Source organism: Bubalus kerabau, chromosome 10, assembly GCF_029407905.1.
Source record: "Bubalus kerabau isolate K-KA32 ecotype Philippines breed swamp buffalo chromosome 10, PCC_UOA_SB_1v2, whole genome shotgun sequence".
Classification (NCBI taxonomy): Eukaryota; Metazoa; Chordata; class Mammalia; order Artiodactyla; family Bovidae; genus Bubalus; species Bubalus kerabau.
The window spans coordinates 25709541-25737184 of NC_073633.1; the positions used below are offsets into that span (position 1 = coordinate 25709541).

Consider the following 27644-nt stretch of genomic DNA (forward strand, 5'->3'; position numbering starts at 1 on the left):
CCTGAGACTGGAGCCAGCTGATGCCAAGCTGAACTGAAGTGCAGTATGGACCAAACCTGGGCTTTACATGCCTCACGTTGACCCCTCACACACGTGAGCAGAGCACACACAGGCGCACACCACAGAGCACATCTCTGCTCCTTCCAAGCTCCCACCAGGGACAGGCTGGCTTGGGTCACACAACTGCTCAAGGGACAGGGCAGGTCCTGAGCCCCCTCTGCTAGCAAACCCCTGCCCCCTGCGGTGCTTTACAGCCAGGCTCTCCTGACCACCTTCTCATCCCTTCACTGCCCCCCATCTCCTGGACTCCCCAGCTAAGCCCTTCTGATCCCTCCCCTGAGGCCTTCACCACCCCCTGTCCATGATGTCCACCACCACCTGTCTTGAGAATGGCCTGTACAGAAAGTCCTGAGAACCATGAGCAAAGACCAAAGAAACACAAAATTCAGTCGGTTCTAGCCCTGGAAAGGCCACCAGCCATGGTGAGGAGCCAGGATGTGAGGACAGAACAGGACATAGGGGGCAGGAAAAGCCAGACCAAGAGAGGCAAGGTGGATAGCATCTAGGGGAGCAGAGTACCTCTACCAGAGCTCAGGTTCAGGCAGGTTTTGGGGACCAGGGCCTGCATCTGGACAGAGCACCTGAGAAGGAAGACATTTCAGGGCAGGAACACGCGAGTATTGGAGAGGGGCTATGAGCAAGTCAACTTGGAGGAGCTCAGCCATTTTGGGATCTGCAAGGCTGTGCAGGGTCATCCTGGCTACACTGGGCTCTCATGGGCCAGGAAGGGCTGACTCCAAACTCCCCCTGAGCTGTGACTACCCTTCACTAGCTGGTCTCCTTTCCCGTCTGTGAGGCTCAAGGAGGGAAGGTCTGCCAGCCACCTCTGAATCCCTGGGGCCCAGCACAGGGTCTGTACATGAGATGTTCAGGAAACATCCTGCTGGGGTGCTGGCAGCCTGGGAAGGTGGCCCTACTGATGGAGAGAGCTGGAAATGAAGCTGGGCCGTTTTCAATGAGCTTCAAGGGGCTCAGCATAATATCCAGAACACCTGTTTAGGCGTTAGGGGTGCTGGGCTCCAGCCCTGTGTGTGCGTGCTCAGCCACTCGGTCTGTCCGACTCTTTGCGACCCCATGGACTGTAGCCCGCCAAGCATCTCTGTCCATGGGATTCTCTCAGCAAGAATACTGGAGTGGGTTGCCATTCCCTTCTCCAGGGATCCTCCCAACCCAGGGATTGAACCTGGGTCTCCTGCACTGCAGGCAGATTCTTTACCACTGGGCCACCAGGGAAGCCCAGGATCCAGCCTAACTCTGTCACAAATAAAGAGGTCACATCCCCTAACTGGGCATGTCCTCTCTTATGTGAAATGAGGGCATTGAACCAGCTGATATCTGAGGGCTTGTCCAGCTCCAGCAATAAGGGAATCGCCCTCTTACATTGGATGCTGACCTCTCCCTGGTGACCTGTGGGTCAAGTCCTCCCCACACCACCAGGGGGAGCTCTACACATGCCCCAGGCAAGCAACCCACTAGAAGGGCTGGACAGGTGGGCCTTCATTCACCTGGGGAAGGCTTGTGCTTTTTCATACACAGGACTCGGGGTTCCCAGCCACCAGGCTCACCACAAGGTAGCCTTGCACCCAAGAGTCATGGCATGGAAATTCTGTGTTGAAGGATATCCTCAGCATCTTCAGTCTAAAGCCCCACTTGCTCATTGTTCAGACCTAGTCCCAGAGAAAGGACCATGACCTGCTCCACGCAACATTCCCATGAATATTCCTAGCATTCCTGATCTGCCTAATTTCTGAGGAAGAAAGAGATTCACCAGTAGGATTTCAATCTTTTAATTTGGGAATGACCAGCCTCCTCCTGCACCCTCCCCTTAGTCCATAAAACCCCCTCCCTGGCCGAGCTTCATCAAATGCCAGACTAGCCCCCACAGACAAGTCCACGTGACTTCTCAGGCCTGGCTCCATCACTGTAGGCTGGGGCAGTAGACAGTAGGCTAGGGAGCTAGTGAATCCAAAGGAGATGAGTCTGGGCTCCCCTGTCCCACTTTCTGGCTGGGCTCAGAAGCCAGGTATCCCCAGGGTCACTGCTGGTCCCCTGTGAAGATGGAGCCAGGTGGGATAGGACATGGGGGGGTAGCTGGGTTGGGGGACAGGGGGCATTTCCTCTCCCCAGAGGATAGGCACTCACCCTGGGCAGCCCTGGGCACCATCTCGGTCTGGTAGATCTTGAAGGCATCATAGGCAAAAACAGAAACCAGGATGATGCCAAACACCTGTGAGAGCAGGAGGAGGATGCCACAACAAAGGCCAGCCAGCCACTGGACACCAGGGAGAGGGAGGTGGGTGATATAGGGCAAGGTGTGAGCCAGGCCCTGGGCACTGACTTGAGCTTGGGGTGGACAGAGGCACAGGAAGTGTGCAACCATCAGCCGGAGGTCCCTGGGGGGTGGGGGAAGCCGGAGAATTCTGCAGGGCTGGACTCACAAAAGCAGCAATGGCAGCTCCGTCCCGGGAGGTCACAGCCGCGAAGGAGACCACCAGGAAGATGATGATGGCGCTGACACAGCGGAGGAAGTCCTGGGGGTTGGGGGTGCAGGGTCAAAGGGAAGCAGAGGGCAGGCGGCATCAGCCTGAAGTTTTCCAGGCTAGTCAGCGGCTTGACCCTCAGGTACTGGGAATCCCTACACGGAGATGCCCTTGGACACAACATAAGGCACTTGAGAGACAGAAAGCAAGAGAGAGCTCACACAGCTCCCCGGGGAGGGACGCAGATGGGCACAGAGGAACAGAGACCAAGATGAGAAGCCAAGGGGCTGGGTTGGGGCTGGACCTGCATCGGGGAGCAGTCTGAAGGATGGGGTCAAAGCCATGTTTGAGTATAGGACATGGGGGCTGGATTCCTTGCTTACCCAGGAAAGAGAGAGAGGCTGGAAGAGGAAAATTCAATGTTGAAAGAAGAAAGGGCCCAGAATGGGGGGGGGGGGAGGCAGCACGGGGTGGGGACCCTCACCAGACAGGGCCAGTTCAGCCGATCGAAGCGCTGGTAGTACTGGGTGGCATAGAGGAAGAGGAAGGCTAGTGTGATGAAGAACTCCAGCAGCGCGGCAGCCATGTAGGCAGAGATGGAGGCCGTGAAGCAGATGAAGATGATGAAGGTCAGGGCCTGCAGGGCCGAGGGTGGGCAGTTTACCAGGAAGGGGACACAGGCCAGGACAGGCCTTTGCCTCCCTCTTTCCAGGAAGCTCCCCCAGCCAGCACACCGCCTGCCTTCAGAGGTCTCGCCAACCCTGGTGGCAGGAGCCACACCCAGGGCCTTTGCCCATCAAGGGCCGACTCCAGCCTCCCACCTCTGCTAGCCCAGGCTCCCCCTGCTCCAGGGCCCCAGCAGCCCCAGCAGTTTAACCAAGCTTCACGGCTCTGGGGAACACCACTCTATGAAATCCGAAAAAGAGTGGGTCCCCCTTTAGCACTGGGAACACCAGCCCCTCGAGTGGTGAGACATCAGCCTGTGCCCCCAGGAGGTACCCCATGCCCCATAATAATTCCAGGATGCCTAAAACTCCTCTAACAAGGACGAGAGCCCCTGGTTCCATGCCAAGAGGCAAGGATTAGAAGGCAGATGCTCCAGAGTGGATGTGCGTCCCCTGAGCTCTCTCATCCCCTCAGTAGGACAAGGTATATGCCGAAAACTCAGGTTTACACTGAGGTCTTGCTAAGCGAATAAAGGAAGGTACTTTCCTGAGGACAGATGTTCACAGGGAGCAGGCAACAAGATAAAGTGGGGCTGCAGAAAGTCTGCCCTTTGGGGTAACTGAACTTCTTGGACATGCCAAGAAGTGGCCATCTAAGAGCCCGGGGAGAGGCCGGCTGGTGTTACCCCCGTCCCATCCCATCCCTGTGCCTCACGCTCCCTCAGTGTCGTCTAGCTTCAGTCCTTCCTAAAGGCGCTGAAAGCTGCTGTCGCAGCCTCCAGGTGGAGGAGCAACAAGAAGGCAGGGGAGGAGATGCGGGGAGGGTCGCTGGGGCAAGCAGGGTGTCTGAGAGCCAGGGGAGGGAGGCTGCTGAGGGGTGAGCCCTGAGGGGCCCGGGGCTGGAGGTGAAGCTCTAGGCTGGGGAGGCGGCTGTTACCAGCTCAGTTTCCAGCAGGATGCCTTTGAGGGAGGAGAGGAAGGTCTTGTCCACCGCGAAGCCCTCGAGCCCTGCAGCTGCCCCCTCCTCGGGGGGCCGGTCCCGACGACTCCAAGCATTGAACATCTCTACGAGGCCCACTGGGTACAGCCCCCGACTGCCACCAGCCCAGGAAGGAAAACAGGAGGATGGGAACCTGGCAGGACGGGGAAGCAGACAGGAGCAGGAAAGGCACTAACGAGAAACCTCAAAGTGAAGCGGGCAGGCCTGCTGTGGGGCCCCGGAGAAGGCGGCCGCGGGGTGGGGGCGGGGGGTTGCTTGCCCAGATAGGCCTTCACCCAGCTGCCCAGAGTGCCCTGCTGGTGCCTGCACTGGTCCCCAGGAGGCACGTGGAAAAGGGGGGCGGGGAAGAGGGGAGGGGTCAGCTCTCCTCCTACTTGGAGCCTGACCCCTCCCACCCGCCGAGGGTGGGCGAAGGGAGGAGGGGAGAGGCGGCGGACTGCGGAGAAACCGGGAGGAGCTGGGAGGTGAGCCGAGAAATGTGCCAGGCTAGGAGCCCCCGAGAACCCAAGCCTGAGGCAGTTTGCGTCCTCCCTTCCCTAACCTTAACCCTCTTCCTCACCATCCTTTCTCTCTTTTCCTTTCAGGGAGGGTGGGAGCTGGATCCCGGCCCAGGCAGCACCCCTCAGGACCAAGCTGTAGCAGCCAAAACTGAGGACAAAGGCAGATTGTTGGGGGGACAAGGGGGCGCTGTGTGCCCGCTGTGGTGCCTCAATGGGCCTCTGTTTCTCCAGTATGCCAGGAGGGCAGCCTGACCCCCACCCCGGTGCTTAGGGCTGGGCCAGGGAGCCAGGGAAGGGGAGGGATTGGGGGACCACAGCAGAAACTCTGGAGGGCAGTAGGTGGGGGCTGACAGTGGGGAGGAAATGGGACCAGGCTGGGGACCACAAGATGCTCAGGCACCAGGGATGCCAAAGACAAATTAGGCCACTTTTAAGTACAGATTATTTATTTGAACAATTCTCTCCCTGCTCAATAACAGCCTCTTCCTTAGCAGCGTTCATGTCAAAAGACTAGCAACTCCACCAGGAGGTTTAAGGTCGATGCTCCAAAGTCGATGCTCACTAAGTGTTTGATGAATGAAGGAAAGTGAAAGTCGAAAGTGAAGTCACTCAGTAGTGCCCAACTCTTTGTGACCCCGTGGACTGCAGCCTACCAGGCTCCTCTGTCCATGGGATTTTCCAGGCAATAGTACTCGAGTGGATTGCCATTTCCTTCTCCAGGGGATCTTCCCAACCCAGGGATTGAACCCGGGTCTCCTGCATTGTAGACAGACGCTTTACCATCTGAGCCACCAGGGAAGTCAGCAAACAAACTAATGAATTGAAGGGCTCTCCACTGGCGAAGGGAAAAATATCTGAAAGTGCCTGTGCTGCACCAGGGCAGCTGGGGGTGGGAGGAAAGAAGAGACAGACATAGCAGAGCTTTGAAGACCTTTCCCAGGAGGAAAGGACAGGATGCCAGTTTCCAGGGACCATAACCAGCCACTACTGCCTTGGATTTGCCCTGCATTTCTCACCCACTCCAAAAAGTGCAAAGTGCGGTCCCCCCATGGTCCCCCATCCTGTCCCAAGATCCTGCTGCTCCGGGTGGTCCTTTGGAGGGGCTGTGCCTTCGGGTGTCCTGGTTCACCACAGCAGGTGGTTGTCCAACCAGCTCCAGTGTTTGCCCAGGGACCAGCCATGGTCAGCACAGCTAGGCCATCACACGGGGCCGCACGCACACGCAAGCCAAGGAGACACGGTAGAGCCTGCGTTCCAGGCAGTAGCCATGGTGGTCGCCCTGCTGTCCAGGGCACGGCCGCCGGTAGAAGACGGTCTGGTTGTGGTAGAGCAGCTCTGAGTTTCCCAGGGGGTCCATGTGGGAGCCCGTCTGGAGGCTGACACAGTGTGGACACAGGCAACGTGCGTGGTACAGATCCTGCGGGAGCCGGTTCAAGTCTCTGTCCAACCTGTGGGGTGGCAAGAGTCAGGCCCTGGAGGGAGGCTGGCCAGGAGCCCGGGGGACCAGCCAGGGGCAGTGAGCACCCAGGGTGGAAACACCAGGGCTGCTGTCAGTTCTGTGGCTTCGGTTCCAGCTCTGGTACCCACAAACCAGGTGGCTGTGAACAAGTCACCCCCTCTCCCCTGGGATTTATTCTCCTGAACTGTGAGGGTCGGGGATGGAAGAGTGACTTTCCAAATGGTCCCGGAGCCCTGAGGGAGGGGTCAGGTGGGGAGCTCCCCTGGGGCCTCTACCAGACCAGCTGTGGTTCCATGTGATACATATGCTGGTTCTAGCATCAGGCTGCCTTGTGTGCTTGTTAGTATATATGTATATTTTAATTTTAAAATAAAAATTGCTCTTATATCCAAGTATAAGAAAGCACGAAGTGAAGGCTGACAGTCTGTCTCCCACCAGCCCCACTCCCCTGAGGGAGCCACTGTGTGCCATGTCCTGCCCGTCCTCCAGATTCCAACTGTGCATGTATAATAAGCACATGTTTGGGTGTATGGTAAGACTTATTGACTTATTCTGAAAATGTTTCATAGCCCCCAGAAGATGTGAAAAGTCAGTGCTCCAAAGGTCTGTGCTCCAGAAACTCAGTAGGAAACAGCCAATAGGTTGGAAAACCATCCTCCCAACAGACAGGCCTTCGCAAACTGGGGCTCAGCTAGTGTAGCATTTCCCATTTCAGAGTGGATTCCCTGATAAATGCACTGTAGTGGAAGGGGTCTGTGGTCAAATGATTCTAGGAAGCGTTGAGTTTAATGGGGTCTTCTCTGCAGACTTCTTGCTGTGAATGTGCTGAGCACGCTGAGAACCTCTAGGGGGGTGGGGACTGCAGCAGTTTTCCCCCCACCTACTCGACATCATCACTTTTTTTCCAAGGAACAGCTTGTGTGACACATGTTGCAGAGCACGTCGGGGAAGACAGCCCACGTGGTTATCAAGGGTTCATAGTCCAGGTGTCTAGACCCCAGCCAAGTCAGCCGTCTGGCACCCAGCCTCCCCAAAGGGGTTCCCAACTGCTTTAGATTTAGTCTAGAAGCTAGCCAGCCTACTGAGACCACTTCAAAGCGTAGTGGCCTGGAGTCTCCAGCCTGGATCTAGTCTCAATCAAAGCTGGCCCCCTCCCTAGCCAATGACCTTCTCCTTTCATCCCCAAAGCCAAGGCTAAGCCAGAAGTAGACTTACAGTGGGTGGAAACACAGATACCCCATGAGAATGCGAAACAGGAGGAGAAATATGTTTGGGACCCCTACAGTACTAATTTTTAGTATTTTAATTCATTGTTCCAATTTCAGCACTTTCTAATATTTGTTTACATCATGACATAAATAGAGAATTATAATATGTGTCAGCACATGGAGAAAGAATAAGACAGCTCATGATCAAAGACAACCAGCCTGGAGGTCCAGCCACCCAACTGTCCCCCCAGAGCAGAAAGAGGGTATAATTAGAACACATTCATGGCTCAGAGCACTAACATTTGGTATTGGGCTGCTTTGTTCCTATATTGTACATTATTCCCTGATATTTTTGTTAGAAAAACAAAGCCATTGTAGGGGAAGGAAAAGGAGAAGAAGGGAGAGGAGGAGGAAAGATAGAAAGGGAGGAGGAGGGGGAGAAGTAGAGGAAAAGAAGAAAGGAAGAAAACCTAAATTTTCTGTACTGTTTAGATTTTTCACTATTTCATATGATCTGCATCATTAGGCTATAGAATATTATTTCATTTTACAGATTGAAAAAAAACTAAGCTTTGAACCCCTGAGCGATTTGCCCAAGGTCACCAAAAATGTGTCAGGGCTAGACCTTGTCTAACACCCAAACTTGATAACCTCCCTGAGGTAAAAGGGGGACAGATAGGCTGGAATTGGCTGGAACTCCCCTGGTCCCTCACACACATCCTGACCAGCACATGAGCAGGCGTTTAGGAGAGGGCAGGGGCTGGCAGACTCACTCATATCTCCAGGGGGCGATGGAGCGGCTGTTGAGGGGTCCATCCTTGCTGGAACTGCAGGGTTCTGGGTGGTGGGCGAGGCTGGTGGTCTCTGGGGGAGGCATGAGCACACTGTTCCACTTCAGCCACTCCTCAGTGGAATTCTGTCCTTTGCTGGGGCAGCAGCCGGGCCAGTGGGTGCAACGCCTCTGGGACCCCAAACAGAGGGTGTGGGTTCCCATGACCATTGCCAAGAATGCCATTGCCTGTAGGAAAAGGCTAGTGAGAAAACTGCTCCTGCCTAGTCTGGATGCCCCCTCCCCCAGCTGTTCTCTGAGATTCTAATTCATGCCTCATCTGGTCCGCAGCCCCAAAACTGAGAGCTCCCTCCATCCCCACCCACATCTCTGCTCCTGCCTCACTCAGCACAGTCCCGGCCAGGCCCCTGCACACTTACCTGGTACATGCTGGATGCTGCTTGCCAAGCCTCAGTGCCACACTGGCTGACAGCAAGCCCTTGTGGAAGCTGTTTGACTGGAGCAGTTTAGGAGTCCTGGTTTTATTTTCAGCAAATCTGTTTTGTTTATTCAAATTTATTTCCACTACCTTTTGGAGGGTGTGACTTGAGATTAAAAAACAAAACAAACCCCCAAAAAAACAACTTGTAAGTCTTTCCAAAAGCTGCTTTAAATGCTAGACTCATGGAAGTTGTGATTAACATCGTCGTAAGCCTATTGAGTAAACTTTGTTCTTTGCCCTTTTCTGGGGGTGGGGTCAAAGTAATAGTATCCTGTTATCCTGTGCCTTGGGGAACAGGCATTATGAGAATTCTGTTGGGTCACTTAATACCCAATATTAGGGAACATCACTCGGACTCTCTCTAAGAGGCCTTGCTGCTATAATCCCTGCTGCTCCCACCCAGGTCTTGTCTCTTCTCTTCCCTTTCTTCTCAGATGTCCTCAGGATCCTCCACCTTAATAAACATTTCCCTCTGTCTCCTTGTTCTCTGACCCCTTCCTCATTCTCCATGAGCCCAACTTCTATGACCACAATCATCTATGACTTCCCAATGTCTGTTATTTCTCCCCAACTTCCCCTTGCCCTCCCCAAGGGCCACCCACTCCCATTCCTGTACATCCCCTGACCTCCTCTGGACTCAGGATACAGGCTTAACCCCATAGGCTGCCAGGAAGGCCTCGACTCCAACAATTTGTTGGCTGGATGTGCAGGGTCTGACGGAAGAAGTGCTGGGTGACTGTTCCCATGGTACAAATGAGAAGGCAGAACCAAGAAGAGAGGCAAGGTGACAGCCTTAGCTAAGAGCCAACAGAAGCACCCAGCTCCCAGACCAGCCTGCCCCACCCCTACTCACTAGTTGAGGAGCATGGCAGGGGGAGCTACTACTCTCAGGCCATGGGGTAAGGCCGTGCGGTCACAGGTCCATGGACCACTGTCGGCCAGGAAAGGGTATGTGTGCTCTGGCAAGGTTCCAGCTGGGCCTGGCCGCAAAGACACAGGTCAGTCAGGGGCCACCCATCCGAAAAATAGGCTCTCTGCCTATTTTGCTCCAATCTTTTTCTCTGCATCCTTGTTTAACAACTCCCCTCATCCCCTCACCAACCGCCCCCCGCCCCCACCGCCGACTCCAACACACTCATATACAGACACCGTCTCTAGAGTGATGTTTCCTGATTTGCATGTGCTTTCCCTTAGAAAATACTCCTTTGGTAACCAACGACTCAGGAAATAAACAAAGGGAACCAGGAATAACTCAAATGGCAGAGTGATAAGGAATTTTCTGAATGCTTTAGGGCAAAGCAGCCCTAAAACAGAGGCATGATGAGGTCAGAGGGCATTCGGAAGTGGGAGAAGCTGATCTGGTGAGTTCTGAGGGGCCTGGAAGTTGAAGGGCGGTGAGAGCTTAGGGTCAACAGGTGATGGCTAGGAGAGCAGGGCCACTTAGGAAGAGCACTGGGGCCAGGAATACATTGCCCCGCTCCCACTGGCCCACTCTCTGGCCCTGTGCTCCCAGACACCCTCTCACTTCCATCCGCCCCCTCAGCTCCTGAGATCATGTGCCAGGAGGGTGCCAAGCCCTGCACATGCATCAGCTAGTTTTACCTTTATAATAAAACCATGAGATGGAAATTACTGTCCCCATGTCAAGATGAAGAAACTGAGACCCAAAGAAATTGAGTAACCTCATCAAGGTTGCATAGTTAGGAGGAAGCCGAACTGGTTCCCTCCCAGCCCTGAAAAACTCCAAAGCTAAGCTCCTGGTATGGAAATGCCACACTGTGGTGACCTCTGAATGGAAGGGAAGCCCCTGCTGTAAGGGATTTCCTACTCACCCAGGTGTGGGCTGGACAGGTCTCACCTAAACCTGCCCGAGGCCACAGGGCATTCCTGCCCACTCAGGCATTCAGCCGGCTGGCTGGGATCCACAGCTCTGGCTACCTCTCCCCCAGCCTCAGGTCTGCCCCATGGCCCCCAGAGTGGCTTCTGGTGTTCCCAAACAACCCCCAGCCCCAACAAAGGCTTTGCGGGGACCTTCCAGAAGTGCTGGATCCTTCGGGTTTCCCCCAAACCAAACAAAGTCTCAGAGGCTGACACAGGCCCAGACCTCTTGATCTTGGCCCCCATCCAGGACAGGATGCTTGAAAGCACTGGAAGGGATCCCAAACACTTGTTTCACTTGCTGACGCTGCAAACGACGCACACTGATTGCATGGGATGTTTCCTCCAGGAGAGGCTTTTGGGTTGTCCCCCTGCCTCCGTACCATGACTTCCTCTGAGAAAACTGCTGAGAGGCATTCTCCCCTGTGATGACCAGGCCTGACACAGAACCTGTCCTTTGAGACACACACCCCTGCCCCCCCACCCCCGCCCCCGCCCCCGCCCACCTCCTTGCAGTTGCTCAGCCTCCACCCTTATCTCAGGAGCAGCTGTGGGTCTCCTCAGGGTGACTCCCTGTCATGAGAAACATTTTCCAGAGGGTTTTCCTCTTGGGGTGACTAAGAATCCCTGAGTCACTTCAGCTTCCAGGGAATCCCTGGGGGTGTAGAGAGATGGGGGTGGCCATGGGGAGAATGTGGAGGCAGAAGCAAAGTGCGTCCAGTACCTGATATCAAGGATGCCTCCCTGCCTGGGGCTGACCTGGCAGCCACAGGGGAGATCTGAACATGCTACCCCAAGCCACTGACACGAGGTCAGCCCCTAGCAGGGAAGAACAGGGAAGATGTGAAAAGGGGCATCCCACCTGGGCCAAGAAAGCCTGAAAGATGCTACGATGGCTGTCCTTCCCTTCCTCAGAAAGTCATTCGAGTTCTCATCCACTGTCTTGAAGTCCTGCCCCTGCCTCTGATCAGCTCTTCACCGAGGGCCCTCTCTTCTCCTTGTTCATAGAGATGGGCATGCTTGGTGAGGAGGCTGAAGGGGAAAAGGGCAACAAGGATGGCCGCAAAAGTATCTTCCTGGTGGCTCAGACAGTAAAGACTCTACATGCAATGTGGGAAACCTGGGTTCGATCCGTGGGTTGGGAAGATCCCCTGGAGAAGGGCATGGCAACTCACTCCAGCATGCTTGCCTAGAGAATCCCAAGGACAGAGGAGCCCGGTGGGCTACAGTCCATGGGGTCACAAAGAGCCAGACATGACTGAGCAACTAACACAAAAGTGCCAACCAGCTTAGCAGCCCCTGAAACAGTGCTGGAACCACAGGGCTCAGCAGGGTCGTGGATGCTCAGGTGCACTCACCTGAGGGGCCGGTAGGGCTGCAGGGGGTTAAAATGCAGAAATACTTCTGCCCCTTGCTGGTAAATAGATGCTGTCCTCAGCCCTGGAGCACCCCCACACCTCAACCTCCCTGTGACCCCACAACTGATGGGAGACTGCCTGGCCCAGATGGAGGCCTTCAGAACAGACTCCCATAACCTGATAGGGACACCATGATGGCACTGGTTGCTAATTATTTATCAGATCAGTCGCTCAGTCGTGTCCGACTCTTTGTGACCCCATGAATCGCGGCACGCCAGGCCTCCCTGTCCATCACCAACTCCCGGAGTTCACCCAGACTCACGTCCATCGAGTCAGTGATGCCATCCAGCCATCTCATCCTCTGTCGTCCCCTTCTCCTCTTGCCCCCAATCCCTCCCAGCATCAGAGTCTTTTCCAGTGAGTCAACTCTTCTTCGCATGAGGTGGCCAAAGTACTGGAGTTTCAGCTTTAGCATCATTCCTTCCAAAGAAATCCCAGGGCTGATCTCCTTTAGAATGGACTGGTTGGATCTCCTTGCAGTCCAAGGGACTCTCAAGAGTCTTCTCCAACACCACACTTCAAAAGCATCAATTCTTCAGCGCTCAGCCTTCTTCACAGTCCAACTCTCACATCCATACATGACCACAGGAAAAACCATAACCTTGACTAGACGAACCTTTGTTGGCAAAGTAATGTCTCTGCTTTTGAATATGCTATCTAGGTTGGTCATAACTTTCCTTCCAAGGAGCAAGCGTCTTTTAATTTCATGGCTGCAGTCACCATCTGCAGTGATTTTGGAGCCCAGAAAAATAAATTTATAGGATCACCTTTAGTTACAAAGATTCCCCTGCCTTCAAAAGGAGCCTGCCTTCAAAGAGAACCCATTCTTGCCTGGGAGACGTGCAGAGAATCAGAGTGAACAGGACAAAAAACTCAGCAATTCCCTCCCCTAGCCAAGGGCTGGTTCCTCCCCAGGTGGGCCTTTGCCTTTCTCAATCCTACAGTCATGGCTGCCCTGCTCATTCATACATTTGCCAAACATTTATTGAGCACCTACTAGATGCCAGACACCATTCTAAATGCTAGGAAGGCAGAGGAGGACAAGTCAGATAAGGCTCCTGCCTCATGTCTTAGGAGGAGAGGGATGGTAAATAAGGAAACAAGATAATTTTTGACAATAGTAAGTGCTATGAAGAAAGTGAAACAATGTTAAGAGACAGGGAATTACTGGGGGTGGGGGATTGGTAGAGGAAGAGGGCAACTTTAACTTAAAAAGTCAGAGAAGGCCGTTCTGAAGATGTGGAATTTGACATGATGATGGAAAGGTTCTGGGGAAAGAGTGGTCCAGGCAGAGGAAAACAGGACAACAGAGTCCTAGAGGTGGAAGGTCTTGGCACATTTAAGAAACAGAAAGGACAATGTGGTTGGAAAACAAAAGCTAAGGAAGAGTGTAGAATGAGATGAAGTGAAGAAATGGGCAGGGGGATTTCAGTATCTAAGACTCCTTGCTCCCAGCGCAGGGGACCTGGCTTCAATCCCTGGTCAGGGAACTAGATCCCACGTGTCACAATTAAAAATCTCAAGGATGAGGATGAGATCAGCTGGAGGGCTCTGCTGGGAAGGGACATGAGTGGGAGAGAAGACTGGGACCCAGAAAACCCAATGGAGGAGTTCCTTTCTTTCTACTCCGTGAACAATGGCAAAGGCAAGGCCCGAAGTCAAGGGCCCCCATCTGAGTCAGCCGCCCACCCAGGGTCTTAGCTACCCATCCAGTCTGGGTTTTTTTCCAACCTAACTTGGGACCCAGAATCCTCCCTGAACAAGTTAGAATCACGTTAAAACTCTGTTTGCAAAGGAGAGGGCAGAGATGAGTCATAAGGACAAGGAGAAGACTCCACCTGCCATTGACACAGAAACACTTGGAGCTTTCCTGAAGGTACAAGCTGGGGGTGGGGGTCATGAGGAGCCAAGGTGAAGAGGGAAAGTCATTGTGATAAGCACTTCACATGTATTCACACCTCACCAAAGTCACTATTCCAGATGAATAACGGAGCTTCAGAGATGTTCCAGAACTTGACCAACTTCACACAGCTGACAAACCCCCCCACCCCCACCTCTCCCCGGGGCTTCCTGGGTAGCTCAGCTGGTAAAGAATCGTCCTGTGAAGCAGGAGATCCCAGTTCAATCCCCGGGTTGAGAAGTTTCCCTGGAGAAGGGATAGGCTACCCACGCCAGCATTCTTAGGCTTCCCTGATGGCTCTCAGACAGTAAAGAATCTGCCTGCAATGTGGGAGACCTGGTTCGATTCCTGGGTCAGGAAGATTCCCTGGAGAAGGGAATGTCTACCCACTCTAGTATTCTGGCCTGGAGAATTTCACGGACAGGGGAGCCTGTCAGCCCACAGTCCATGGCCTTGAAAACGGTCTGACACGACTGAATGACCTTCCACTTCACTTCACCTCTCCCCAAGTCTGACTGACTCCATTCGCTGCCTGGGCACTCCAGAAGCACAGATTCATTTTCCTGCAGGTTTGCACTCTGCTCCCCTCACCAGGGACTTCCCTGGTGGCTCAGATGGTAAAGCATCTGCCTACAATGCGGGACACCCGGGTTCAATCCCTGGGTTGGGAAGATCTCCTGGGGAAGGAAATGGCAACCCACTCCAGTATTCTTGCTGGGAAAACCCCACGAACGGAGGAGCTTGGTAGGCTACAGTCCATGGGGTCCCAAAGAGTCAGACATGACTGAGCAACTTCACTTTCACTTTCCCTTTTCCCTCACCTAGCTACAGGCACTAGCTAGACCCTCAGCTACAACAAAGGCAGTGAGCCTTCTTGCCCACCTCCCAAACCACCATTCTGCCAGGTCCCAGCACTTCCTTTCTGCTTAGTCTTGTCCAGTCTCTATTTCCCGAGCACCAGTCAGAGCATTCATCTTTAGAACTGGGTTTCTTACCCACCTCCATCTTGAGCCCCAATTTGCCTTGGCAGTCCTCTGGGCAGAGATTATACCTGTCACTCCCCAGTAGCTGACTATCTGTATTCCAGGCAGCTAGGCCCCTAGGGCTGGGGTCTGAAAGAGGCTGGACCAGGCTGGAGCTGGAAAAGGTGCATCTGAGAATGCATCTGAAAATTTAAAAGTTCCTCTCCCATCCCAAAGGAGTCTGAGTTTGTTCATAGGTGCCCAAGCAATAGGGAGAGGAAGGCGCTGGGGCAGGTGTCTCTCCCTCCCCTCCTGGCAAATGCCTGGGCTTGTGGCTCTGTGGAATGTGGAGATGGGGTGGATGGGAGGGGAGGTAGGGAGCTCTATCCAAGGCCTCCCATTCACAAAGGGCCTTAAATTAGACTTCAGATGTTATCTCCAAATGAGGCTACGCATAGAGCCCCTGTCGACTGTGTTTGAAGTGTTAATGCGTTAAACGTAAATATTGAAAATATGCTACAGCTTTTCAATCCAGATTGGCATCTCATTTTTTTTTTAATTCTAGGAACCTCAAAAACAGAAGGCGGCTTCTCCAGCGCCCCTGAGGGGGCTTTGAAGTCTTCTTTCCAAGAGAAAGAACGCGGGGAGGGAATGGGGAGCTGAAGGGATGCAGGCACGCGAAGGAGCAATAATAGGGCCGACAGGTGTGAGGACCAGGGCCTCATCCTTTCAGCTCCTGGGGGTCCAAATCCCAGCTTCTCTGAACGAGTCCTGCCCTTTTGTGTCCGCAGTGCCCACTTCTACTCCACTTGGCAGCAGGAGTGAGCGAGAGTGAAGGCAGGGGACAGGCCTAGACTGGCAGAGGCGTCACAACCCGCCAGCTCGCCCGCCCCCAGCTCCGGAACCAGCAGCTCAGGCCTCACGTTCCTTCGCCCGGGCTAGAATCTGTGTCAGCTCCGGATCCCCGGCCGGCCACCCCTGCGGAGGCCACGCCGAGGGAGCAGAGAGGCTCCGTTGAGGACCCCAGAAGGGCGGAGGGAGCGCGCTCCCTCCCGAAGGAAAGACAGTTGTGGGGCTGATGAAAGGGAAGCAGAGAGGCGCGGGGCTGGCGGGCGAGAGCGGGGGCGTGACGGGGAGACGAAAGCTCCGGGGAGGGAGAGAACCGGACCACCTGGAGGTCCGCCGCGACGTCGGGCTGGAGCTGGAGGGGGTGAGGAGCCGGGAGGGGGCGCGCAATTTAGCCCGAGGGTCCTGAGCTGAAACTCAACACCCGCCTTTGGAGGGCTCGTCCCCCTTTCTCCTCCGCCCCTTCCCTTCCCCTCCCTTTTCCCCTCCCTCCTTTCTCTTAATCCCCGGGACTGAGCCCCGCGCCGGAGCCGAGAGGGCCCGAGGGGAGGAGAAAGGAGCTGCACCCAGAGGGCGCCGGGAGCCTGGGAAGGGGAGGGAAGGGGAGCCGCGAGCGGGGGGTGAGCCTGAAAGCAGCGCGCGACCCCCGGACCCTTTCCAGCCCTCTCAGTGCCCCCCCCCCCCCACTTCCAGGCGAGTCCGCAGGACCCTAGCCGCTGCGCCTCCTTAGTCTTCTGTTTGCTCCTTCTTTTGCTTTGTGGCCTTTCTCTCGGTTCCCAGAGACACCTGGGCTGCCACGAGCCCTGGGGTGCTCAGAGGGGCCCCGCCAAGGGTGCGTGTAAGCGGGGCGGCGGGGGCCAGCATCCTGGGCCAGGGGGCCGAAGGTGGGAGCGGGAGTGCTGAAGCCGAGGGTTGGAGGGGGCCGCGTGGGGAAGGCCGTCCCGCCCCCTCGAGCCCGGCCCGCGTGCACGTAGCGAGGCACGGTCCCGGCGCCCCCAGACCCCCAGGCGCGCTGCGAGCAAGTGTGCGTGCTCGGGAGCTCGCCTTGGGGGCTTCGAGCGTTGGGGCAGAAAGCCGCCACTGGGGTCGTCCAGCCCAGCCTCCCTGCTCTCCAAGGCCTTTGGCTCCAGCCTGGCCTCCGCTGCCAAGTCGGGCGACTTTGAAGAGAGACAAACTTCTCGATTTTCACTACCCCCGCCCCCTCCCTCGCAGCGGGGCTGCTGCAGAGCCCCCGACGCCCGGATCTCAGCCCCGGGAGCACCGCTCTCCGGCGCGGCTCCGGGTGGGGAAGGTTGGCCCCTAAACTCGTTCGTCCAGCCCGACCGCCCCGGCGGCTTCTCCCTGCCCTCGAGGCCGTCCTGAGTGGCCCGAAGAGGCGTCGAGCGCAGCCCCAGCTCCCACCTCCTCGCCCTTCCTGGCACTGGAAGGAAGCTTTGGGCCCATGCGGACCCAGGGTGCCCCCGAGGCCTAGGACAGGCAGCTCCGGGGCCTGGCCCACCCTGCAGCCGCCGGGAGGCCGCGGGGACGGGGCAGAGCGCGCGCCCTTGGATGAGGTCCCGCAGCGACGCCCCGGCCCGCCCTGCTCCTCCTCCTGCCCGGCCAAGCTGCCTCCCATTTGGGGAGTTTTGTGGGTTTTCTTTCTCCTCCTCCAACCTCTGGGGAGGCCACGATTCAGGCGCCGCAGCCGGGGGCCGCCTCCATGGTGCGGGTCAGCCGCTGCTGAAGTCAGCGAAACCGAGCCTGGCCTGGAGCTGGCCGCGAGGAAGGCCAAGGCCATGGCCATAGCCACGTCGGTGAGTCCAACCAGAGAGAGGAGGCTGACGGGCAGAGACCGCCACGGTCTGTCCTGCACTCCTGTCACTTTTATTTCTGCCTTCTCTTTGTCTCGCTCCTTCGTCCCTTGCTTCTTCAGGAGACTGTGTCCCCCTTCTGGCACGTTGGTTTCCCTTACCTCCTCTCGCCTCTCATCCCTAACGCCTACTGGGTCTGGCCTCCCCTTCTCTCCTCCCCTTCCCATTCTCCTCTCTTTCTTTCTGGAGGCTGCCCCTGGAAGGAGGGGAGGGGGCAAGCTTGAGTCTCCTCTTCTATGGGCGGGAACCGATGGCCACTGGAGGTTGGCAGGGGTTTGTGATTGGGAGGGCTGTAAAAGGTTGAAAGGGAGCTGAAAGAATGGAGGTGACTCCAGGAAAACCGGAGGGCAAAAGGCCCAAGGAAGCCCTGCTCTAGAGGAGGGATGGAGGAAAGGAGGGGAAATAGAGTAAAAGATGGAGATCAGGCAGGGAGCAAGGGAAAATAGAGAGAGGAGGGGAGGTTGATGTCAGCCAGCCTCTGGCCACTTTCCTGGGACTAGGGACAAAGGGAGGAGACAGCTGGCATGATGGGACGGTGGGAGGCGGCCTCCCAGGGAACGTGTGGCTCACTGCCACCCCTCTATAGGGCAGCCACTCCCTCACAAGTCAGCTGGGCCCCTGAGGAGGGAGTAGAGTTGGGGTGGCCACACCCATCATCAATCAGTCTATCAGCGACTCCAGCAGGATTCCCGCAATTGCAAGGGAGGTTTGATCCCATTGGACAGAATTGAAATTGAACACAAGGAGGAGCTCTTCACAGCCCCGCCCCTGCTTTCTGTCTTGTATTCCTGTAGCCTGAATCCCAGCAACTGTATCCCGTTTCTACCCTTCGCTAGGCCCTAGGATGCCCAGGGAAATCGGGGCTGCCACCTGTTTTCTGGACTCCTCTGAATGGGCATTCTAGGAAGGAGGATTGTGACGCTGGGAAGAGAAGCATGGCTGCTCACCTCCTCCCACACCTCTCAAGGATGAGTTAGATTTTCACTCCTTCTCAGACCAAACTCCTCAGCTTCTCAATCTATATGATGGGGAGAAGACTCTAGTTCAGAGCCAGAAAGGGGGAGGGGGATACTCCGACATAAAGATGCTGCCTCAGGAGCCAGCTAATCATCTTTATAGTCCCAGGAGGTAGATCTTTCTTTTTGCTTGAAAGGGGAAAGTGTTGGTGTTTATACTCGTGAAACACACAGGACCCTGAAAACAGCTAATCTTCTTCGAGTATTTACTGGCCCTAAACTTTGTCTTGGTATGTCCTGGTTCATGATGCATTGTCTCATCCAGTATTCACAACAACTCTGAAGCTAGTACTGTTATTATCTGAAAGTGGATATTCAGCTATGGGTATGGAATTCTACAAAGGAGGAACCTGAGTCTTGGCGAGGTTAAACAGACTGCCCAAAGTCACCCAGCTCGAAAGCAGCAGAGCCAGGACTCAAAACTCAGGTCTGTCTGCCTTAAAAACAGTGCTCTTAACTGCCTGCCTAGATCCAAAACACCAATTTCTAATTTATAGTTAGAAAGAAAAGTGCCAAGCTAACCAGGAATTTGTGTCATCTGGCTAGCATGTTTGCTTTCTGTGGCACAATTGCCTTTAGAAGCCAAAATGTAATCAGAAAAGAGTTTGATGAATTTGGAATCAGGCAAGGAATCAGTTTGTTGTTAATCTCATCCAGCCATAAAGGGCTGGACAACCTCTCTACCTGAGGGAAATATCAGTCAAGAGGAGCATGCACTCTCCCTGGCTGAGCAGGCCATCCTTCCCCCAATGTCTGTTGACCAAATGCAGCCTACCCGATGGAGAAGTTTCACCATATTAGTCAATCCACATGGATTACCTACTCAGTACTAACTACTCAGTGCCTAACTACCTGTTTTCTACCATCTCTGTGTAAGCCACTAGCAAACATATCAGAAGTGAAATATATTTTGATACTGTGAGTGGCTTAAGCCTGATTCTACCAAACGACTTGGTGGAACCGGAGTCCAGTGATGAGTGACTAGTAAAGGGAACTTGAACATTGTGAAAACTTCCTATGAACTTAAATCATGTTTGAGCTATGGATCGTCTTTTTTTTTTTTTTGAAGTATAGTTGATTTACAATTATGTGTTAGTTACTGCTCTACAGCAAAGTGATTCAGTTATACATATACACACATTCCTTTTTAGTATTCTTTTCCACTATGGTTTATCATACAATATTCAACATAGTTCTCTGTGCTCTACCCTAGGACCTTGTTGCTTATCCATTCTATATGTAAAAACTTACATCTGCTGACCCCAACCTCCTATTCCGTCCCTCTCCCAACGCCTCCCCCTTGGCACCAACAATATATTCTTTACATCTGTGATTCCATTTCTGCTGCACAGATAGGTTCACTTGTGTCATATGTTAGATTCCGTGTATAAGTGATGTCGTATGACATTTGTCTTTCTCTTTCTGACTTCACTTAGTATGATAATCTCTAGTTGCATCCACGTTGCTACAAATGGCATTTATTCGTTCTTTTTATGGCTGAGTAATATTCCACTGTGTGTGTGTGTGTGTGTGTGTGTGTGTGTGTGTGTGTGTAGTTTATGGCTAAGTAGTATTCCGTTTCATGGCTGAGTAGTATTCCATTATAGTAGAATTCCATAGTATTCCATTCCATTCCAATACTGAGTAGTATTCCATGTGGATATATACACCACATCTTTATCCATTCATTTGTTAATGGACATTTAGGGTGTTTCCATGTCTTGACTATTGTAAATAGTGCTGCTATGAAATTAGGGGTGCATGTATCTTTTTGAATTATAATTTTGTCCAGATAGATGTCACAGGCCCTCTTGACTTTACTACTGTTACTATACAAGAAGAAAAAAGTAGATCCTTTCTTTTTGGCCATGCCACACAGCTCACAGGATCTTGGGTTCCCTAACCAGGAATTGAACGTGGGGCTCGGCAGTGAAAGTCCGGCATCCTAACCACTAGGCTACCAGGGAACTCCCCAAAAGTAGGTCTTTATGCTTGTGGTTGTGAAAAAGAGTGTGAATGCAGCCTCTGGAATCACACAGCCTGGAGTTCAAATCACGTTGCACCAGCTATATGTCATTGGGCAACATATCAACATACCAAGCTCTCTATTCCAATTTCCTTTCCAAACAGGGATAATGATGACACCTCCCTTATCAGGTTGAGGATTAAATGAGATGAGATGATTAGTGCAAACACTTGTTCAGTGTCTGGATATATAATTTGCACTTGGTGTCTGTGATTTACCTGAGCCCATAGTGTCCAGGTGGCGCTAGTGGTAAAGAACCTACCTGCTGATGCAGGGGACACAAGAGACGCGGTTTGATCCCTGGGTTGGGAAGATCCCCTGGAGGAGGAAATGGCAACCCACTCCAGTATTCTTGCCTGGAGAATCCCACAGACAGAGGAGCCTGGCAGGCTATGGTCCATAGGGTCGCAAAGAGTTGGACACGACTCAAGTGACTTCGCACACACGCACATAGCTCTCAAAGGAAAAAGCTTAGATATCCCCACCAGGAGAACTGGAAACAGTCTGATAAATCTTTGCTCTTGGTTGGTCCACCAGCCCCCCCTACACAAACACACACACACACACGAGTGTATATACTTTTCTCTTCATGGTAACTTCAGCCTCTGCTGGTAGAACCTTACTTGCTAAGACTGAGAACAAAACAATTGCTTTGGTTTCTGTTTTCTTCCCTATTATGCCGAGGCTCTGTATGCGCTGGACTTCTCCCAGTCTCTCTCAGAATGAGGTATCTCTGCAGCTGCTTAATCTAACCTGCTTGTAGGGGATACTGACTGGGCAACAGGGAAGGTGATGGAGATTCTATGGGAGACCTTTGCAAGATTTCCCTGTGTAATTCATTCAGCATACATTCATGGAAGACTGATTCCAGGTCAAGCCGATTGCAGGGGCTAGGAATATAATAGTCCCTTTTCTCACAGGGCTAACAGTACAAGGGAAGAAATCTATTTTTAAAAGTAAGTAGACAAGTAGTATGGGCTTCCCTTGTGGTCTAGCTGGTAAAGAATCCACCTGCAATGCAGGAGACCTGGGTTCGATCCCTGGATTGGGAAGATCCCCTGGAGAAGGGAAAGGCTACCCTCTCCAGTATTCTGGCCTGGAGAATTCCATGGACTGTATTGTCCATGGGGTCGCAAAGAGTTGGACACAACTGAGCGACTTTCACTTCACTTCACTTCAGACAAACAGTATAAACTAAGGTGAAGGAAGTAATAGGTGGAGACAGACACAGAAGGAGGTGGGGAGAAGAGTGAGAAGGAGACATTATTTATTTTTTGGCCATGCCCTGCAGAATCTTAGTTCCCTGACCAGGGATTGAAGCTGCATTATCTGTATTGGGAGCATAGAATCTTAACCACCAAACCACCAGGGAAGTCCCAGGAGAAGGAGACATTGAAGAAGAACTGAAGGGGCTTCTCTGGTAGCTCAGTGGTAAAGAATCTGCCTGCCAATGCAGGAGACTTAAGCTCAATCCCTGGTCTGGGAAGATCCCAACACCTCAGAGCAACTATTGAGCCTGTGCACTGGAGCCTGGGAACCTCAACTACTGAGACCATGTGCTGCAACTGCGGAAGCTCATTCACATAGAGCCTGTGCTCTGCAGTGAGAGGAGCCACTGCAGTGAGAGTCCCATGCACCACCCCTAGAGAGTAGCCCCCGCTCTCCGCAACAGAGAAAAAACCTGTGCAGCAATGACGACCCAGCACAGTAAAAAATAAAGAAATTGAAGAACTGAAGGATGAAAAGGTCTAATCAACTGAAGAGTCAGGGAAGGGTAAAGGAAGAGCAAAGGCCCTGAGGTGGGAAAGAGCTTGTCTAGATCAAAGAATAGAGAGAGAGAATGCAGGGAATGGCACTGAAGCCAGGCCGGGCCCATCAGGAAGAGCTGAGTCGGGAGGTCAGATGTTTAGTTTGAGGAAACCAGGGAGCTCTGTATTTTGAGCAGGGGTAATGTGACCTGATGATGTGTGTGAAGACCCCTCTCCCTGCTCCCACCTCACCCACCAGGCCCAGCTGGCCCGGGCACTGTACGACAACACAGCTGAGTCCCCGCAGGAGCTGTCCTTCCGCCGAGGGGACGTTCTACGGGTGCTGCAGAGGGAAGGCGCTGGTGGGCTGGATGGCTGGTGCCTCTGCTCCTTGCACGGCCAGCAGGGCATCGTGCCTGCCAACAGAGTGAAGCTCCTTCCCGCTGGCCCAGCACCCAAGCCTGGCCTCTCCCAGGTACCCCCAACCCAGCCAGGCTCACCACATCCAGCCCCAGAGCACGGCAGTGAGGACCAGGAGGTGAGCACAGGAGTCCCCCAGCCCTGATCCTGGACAACCCATTCCTCTCTGCTAGTGCAGTGGGGACAGGAAGAGCCCTGAGACCCCCCAGCTCTGCACTGACTCTGCTGTTCAAATCCTGTCTGCCAAGTCTTTTCTGGGCTCTTTCTCCACTGGCACAGGGAGGGGGATGGAAGGTGTCTAAGCTCCTCCCAGGCGCACACTATGATTCCCTGCTCCCCACTCCACCTGACCCACCTGCCTGTCGATCCCCCCCAGTTGTACGTGGTGCCACCCCCAGCTCGACTCTGTCCTACCTCAAGACCTCCAACTGGACCCTGCCCACCCTCCCCTGACCCCATCTACAAGGTCCCCAGAGGTGGTGGGACCCAACTGGCTGCCTCTGGAGCTGCCTTGGAGGTGAGGGCTAGGGGTTCATGTGTCTGTTGGACAGGGGACAGATGGCTCTCGAAGATGGGTTAGGGGAGTGGGGGGCCCACTGCCGAGCCTGAGAGTAACTAACTTCTTCCTCTGCAGGTCTATGACGTACCCCCCACTGCCCTCCGAGTTCCCTCCAATGGCCCCTATGACTCCCCGGCCTCCTTTGCCCGCCCTCTGGCTCAGGTTGCCCCCCAGTCCCTTGGAGAGGATGAAGCTCCCTATGACGTGCCTCTGGCCCCAAAGTCACCATCAGACCTGGAGTTAGATCTGGAGTGGGAGGGGGGCCGGGAGCCAGGGCCCCCCCTCTATGCTGCCCCCTCCAACCTGAAACGAGCATCAGCCCTGCTCAATCTGTACGAAGCACCAGAGGAACTGCTGGCAGACGGGGAAGGCGGGGGCGCTGACGAGGGCATCTACGACGTCCCCCTGCTGGGGCCGGAGACACCCCCTTCTCCAGAGCCCCTGGGAGCTTCGGCCTCCAGTGACCTGGACACCCTGGCCCTCGTTCTGGCCAGAAGCCCCCTACCCCCACACAGGCCCCGGCTGCCCTCAGCCGAGAGTCTGTCCCGTCGCCCCCTGCCTGCCTTGCCTGTGCCGGAGGCCCCCAGCCCTTCCCCGGCTCCTTCTCCTGCTCCAGGCCGGAAGGGCAGCATCCAGGACAGGCCCCTGCCCCCACCCCCACCGCGCCTGCCTGGCTACGGGGGTCCCAAGGTGGAGGGGGATCCGGAGGGCAGGGAGGTGGAGGACCACCCAGCAGGACACCACAACGAGTACGAGGGCATCCCTGTGGCCGAGGAGTATGACTACGTCCACCTGAAGGTGAGCTTGCCTCAGTCAGCCCCCAGAATGCCTCCAGGAGAACAGGGGTCAAGACCTGAGGTCCCAGAGGCAGACCCTGGCTTCCTCCATTCCCTTTTTTCCCTCTGCTGAGCCTGTACCCTGTGGCCTGGGACCCCTGTACTGGACCACATCATTTGTGTCAGTGCCGCAAACCAACCTGGGGTCCCCAAGCTCTCTGACCTGCCACTAGGGCTCTCCCAGACCCAGAGTCAGGAGGCTGCGGATCCGATGGGAGGAGGGACCTTCAGGAGGAAGTGGGAGTGGGGAGGAGCAGGAAGACCCCGGGGGCTGCCTTGCCCTGCTCCCCTACCCCTGCATTGAGGCCCTTATCCCCTACTGCAGGGCGTGGATAAAGTTCAGGAAACCAGGCCTCCAGATAAGGCCTCCCCAGGGGATCCTGAGCAGCTGGAGAGGGAGCCACCAGAGCAGCAGGTAACCGTGCGGTTGGTGCTAGAGCAGCGGGCAAGGGAGGAGGAGCAGGAACTTGGAAGAAGGGGTGTTCTTAACTGAAGCATCAAGGGAAATCTATTTAGGAGGTGGGTAAGAGTTCAGCGAAACAGGACAGTTGGGGTGGAGAGGAGTTAGAATCCAGAAAGGAGCTGGAACTTAGAAAAGGATACCAGGAATTCAGAAAGAGAGGAAAGAATGTGTTGGAGAGGAGTCAGAAAACCGAGCACTCAGGGGAACAGAGTTGCTGGGCTGGGTGACTTCTGAGGCTCCTTCCAACTGTGAATTCCTGGGTTCCTAAGAGACCTAGCTCTTAATTCCAGCTCCACCACTAAGAAGCCAGGGCCTCTGAAGCCGCCAGTTAATCTCTCTGGGTCTCAGAGAAATGAGACTGTCTCCTCGACTCATGGTCTAGAATGGTCCTAATCACCATAGCTACCATCTGTCACGTTTGTACCAAGCGCCAGACCCTGTGCTCCGTACATTGCACCTGTCAGCACTGATCATAGCCATAGTTAGCATGCATACGGTGCTTACAGTTTGCAATGCTGTGTTCTCAGCTCTTTCTGTGAAGATCAACTCATCTTCACTGCAGCCTTAGGAGGCAGAAACAAGAACTGCACTATCCAGTGTGGTAGCCACAAGCCACATGCAGCTACTGATCCCCAAGTGTGACCAGTCCGAACTGGAGTGCACTGTAAAGATAAAAGGCACGCCAGATTTTGCAGACCTAGTATGAAAAACAATTTCAATAATTTTTATATTGATTACAGTGTTGAAACTGCACCATTTTTAATATATGGAATTACAAAATATGTACCAATTTCTTTGTAACTTTTCTAATGTGGCTACTTGGAAATATGAAATAGCATGTGTGGTTGGCATTATGTTTACACTGGACAGTGTAGTACTAGGCTCCCCATAGATAAAGAAGATAAAGGAGATAAAGGAATGATGACATTCAGAGACTTGTTTTTGAGGTTGTTTGAATCCAGATTTATCAGATGTCAATTCTGGGCATCTTCCTGTCACTCACTAAGAGAATCTAAATTGTCTGATAGGCGAAGGTACAATTTAAAGGGGTTGAGCTCAGGGAGAAAGGAAGGCATGAGGAACAAAGGGAAGGAAGGAGAAAGGAAATAAGAACGGAAGTGGCACTGGCCAAGCAGTCCCGCTGAACACTCTTCTCGCCCTTAGGAGGCCCTGTCCCCCGGGGAGCCACTGGTTCTGCCCACTGGAGATCTACAGCTCCTGCACTTCTACGCCGGGCAGTGCCAGGGCCACTACTCAACACTGCAGGCGGCTGTGGCGGCCCTGATGTCCAGCACCCAGGCAAAGCAGCCCCCGCGCCTCTTTGTGCCCCATGGCAAGCGGGTGCTGGTGGCTGCTCACCGCCTGGTGTTCGTTGGGGATACCCTGGGCCGCCTGGCAGCCTCTGCCCCTCTGCGAGCACAGGTCGGGGCCGCGGGCACAGCACTGGGCCAGGCATTGCGGGCCACTGTGCTGGCCATCAAGGGGGCTGCCCTGGGCTACCCATCCAGCCCTGCAGCCGAAGAGATGGCGCAGTGCGTGGCGGACCTGGCAGGGCGGGCCCTGCAATTCACCACTCTGCTCACCAGCCTGGCCCCCTGAGCCCCTTGTCTCTGCTCTGCCCTCACCTGCCTCCCAGAGCCGCCTCCAGTCCTCAGGTGGCTGGAGGGCTCTGTTTTCAGGACTAGGAGACACTGAGGCATCTTTCCCCCTACTGCCCTTTTCAGGCATCTCAGCCTCTCACTGAAGCCCCTCCTCCCCTACCCCACAGCTTTTGTACGAGCCATTTTGTATAAATTATTTATATTTAATATTATTCCCTGCTTTGTCAGGGGCAGGCACCAGGCCCTCCAGGGACCTTCCTCCTTCCTCAGCCTGGGGTGGAGGCTCTTGGGCACTGCAAGGCCAACCCCTCCGGAATCTTAACCCCACAGAGAGCCAAGTAGCTGAAACCTAGAGCCACCAGGAGCCCCTTTTTTGTCCTGTGTCTTGGCTTTGGAACATCGGCGCCTCCCTGTTAGCCAAGAGCAAGGGCAGAATGTTGGCAGCCCAGAGTGGGAAGGTCTGGGAGAGGCCAGAGGACTCCTCCACGCAGAAGCAGGAGAGCTGGGCCTCTGACATGGTGCACCTCAATAAACCGGGCTTTCTGGTTCCCCGACTCTGCTTCCTGGGAGCCTGGGGGGCAGACCCGGCACCCTCAGCCAAACTGTTGGGACACATACTGTGGGCAGTCTGCCCTTAGGGTTTGTGGGGAAGTTCTGCTGTTTCTCCAACTGTTCATCTAGCAGGTTCTCAGCTCCCATGATGTGCCAGGCACAGTTCTGACGGTCCATTGTGGGGGTGGGCTGGATAGAAACAAGTCAGCTGAAACAAGTAAATAAAAAAAAAAGGAACCTGCCACCGAGTTGATAGTTGCTGGTAATGGAAATGAACAGGGTGATATGTGACTGAGTAGATGGGGAGAGGCCATTGGAGACTTTAGACAGGCTTGCTGGGGAGGTGGTATCTGTGCTGAGACCCCGAGGATGAGAGAACCAAGAATAGTCTGCAATGTAGCATTCTGGGAAGGCAGGCCCTGATTCCTGACCAAGGCCTCTCCTCCAAGACCGATGTCAGATGATGTCATCAGAGAGGTGCACACAGGGGAGGGAGCCTTGATGGTGCCCTGCTGAAGAGGTCATCCCAGCTGTGCTCAGCTTTGTGCCACAGGACAGCTCTGACCCACTGGAGAGGACTGCTGGGTGCCCTCTCCCTTAGGTTAACCCAAGAGTTTAAGTCCCTTAAACTCCCCTTCCCAACTTCCTGCTGACTGTCCTTCTGGACACACCACCTTTTAGAGGAGCTGAGGGGCCAATGAATTCAATGTGTTAGAAGTGCATAGTCCACAGGGCCTTGGTGAAATTGATGGGCCATGGCCTAGACAGGGGATCACTTCAGCCGTTCACCACAAGGGAAGAAGTTCAAGCCACAGATCCATTGCTTAAGCTCTGCTTTCCCAAGATTCTACCCTGGCACAGTGACTGGACTGGAGGTACCCCAAAATTCAATCACAGTCAGTACCTTGGCCCTTCTCCCCATGCAT

General features: G+C 54.3%; 3 protein-coding genes across 4 annotated transcripts; 1 reads left to right on the top strand and 2 right to left on the bottom strand.

Annotated features, from left to right (window-relative positions):
- Nucleotides 1-1860: 1860 nt before the first annotated feature.
- CMTM5 (CKLF like MARVEL transmembrane domain containing 5) lies at nt 1861-4433 on the bottom strand. 2 transcript variants are annotated; one of them, XM_055537048.1, is made up of 5 exons: nt 4143-4433; nt 3025-3177; nt 2499-2591; nt 2203-2287; nt 1861-2109 (listed from the first exon to the last, which is right to left on the bottom strand). In XM_055537048.1, exons 1-5 carry the CDS (start codon nt 4266-4268, stop codon nt 2096-2098), a joined length of 471 nt encoding a protein of 156 aa, XP_055393023.1. In that variant the 5' UTR covers nt 4269-4433; the 3' UTR covers nt 1861-2095. The 2 variants fall into 2 exon arrangements, with proteins under 2 accessions (XP_055393023.1, XP_055393022.1); XM_055537047.1 differs by having other exon boundaries at nt 1861-2287.
- Nucleotides 4434-5152: 719 nt separating this feature from the next.
- On the bottom strand, nt 5153-8399 carry IL25 (interleukin 25). The gene is made up of 2 exons (XM_055537049.1): nt 8146-8399; nt 5153-6153 (listed from the first exon to the last, which is right to left on the bottom strand). Exons 1-2 carry the CDS (start codon nt 8385-8387, stop codon nt 5898-5900), a joined length of 498 nt encoding a protein of 165 aa, XP_055393024.1. The 5' UTR covers nt 8388-8399; the 3' UTR covers nt 5153-5897.
- A 7958-nt stretch (nt 8400-16357) lies between these two features.
- Nucleotides 16358-26928, top strand: EFS (embryonal Fyn-associated substrate). The gene is made up of 6 exons (XM_055537051.1): nt 16358-17440; nt 22547-22825; nt 23084-23224; nt 23342-24064; nt 24428-24517; nt 25730-26928. Exons 1-6 carry the CDS (start codon nt 17423-17425, stop codon nt 26162-26164), a joined length of 1686 nt encoding a protein of 561 aa, XP_055393026.1. The 5' UTR covers nt 16358-17422; the 3' UTR covers nt 26165-26928.
- Nucleotides 26929-27644: the final 716 nt, after the last annotated feature.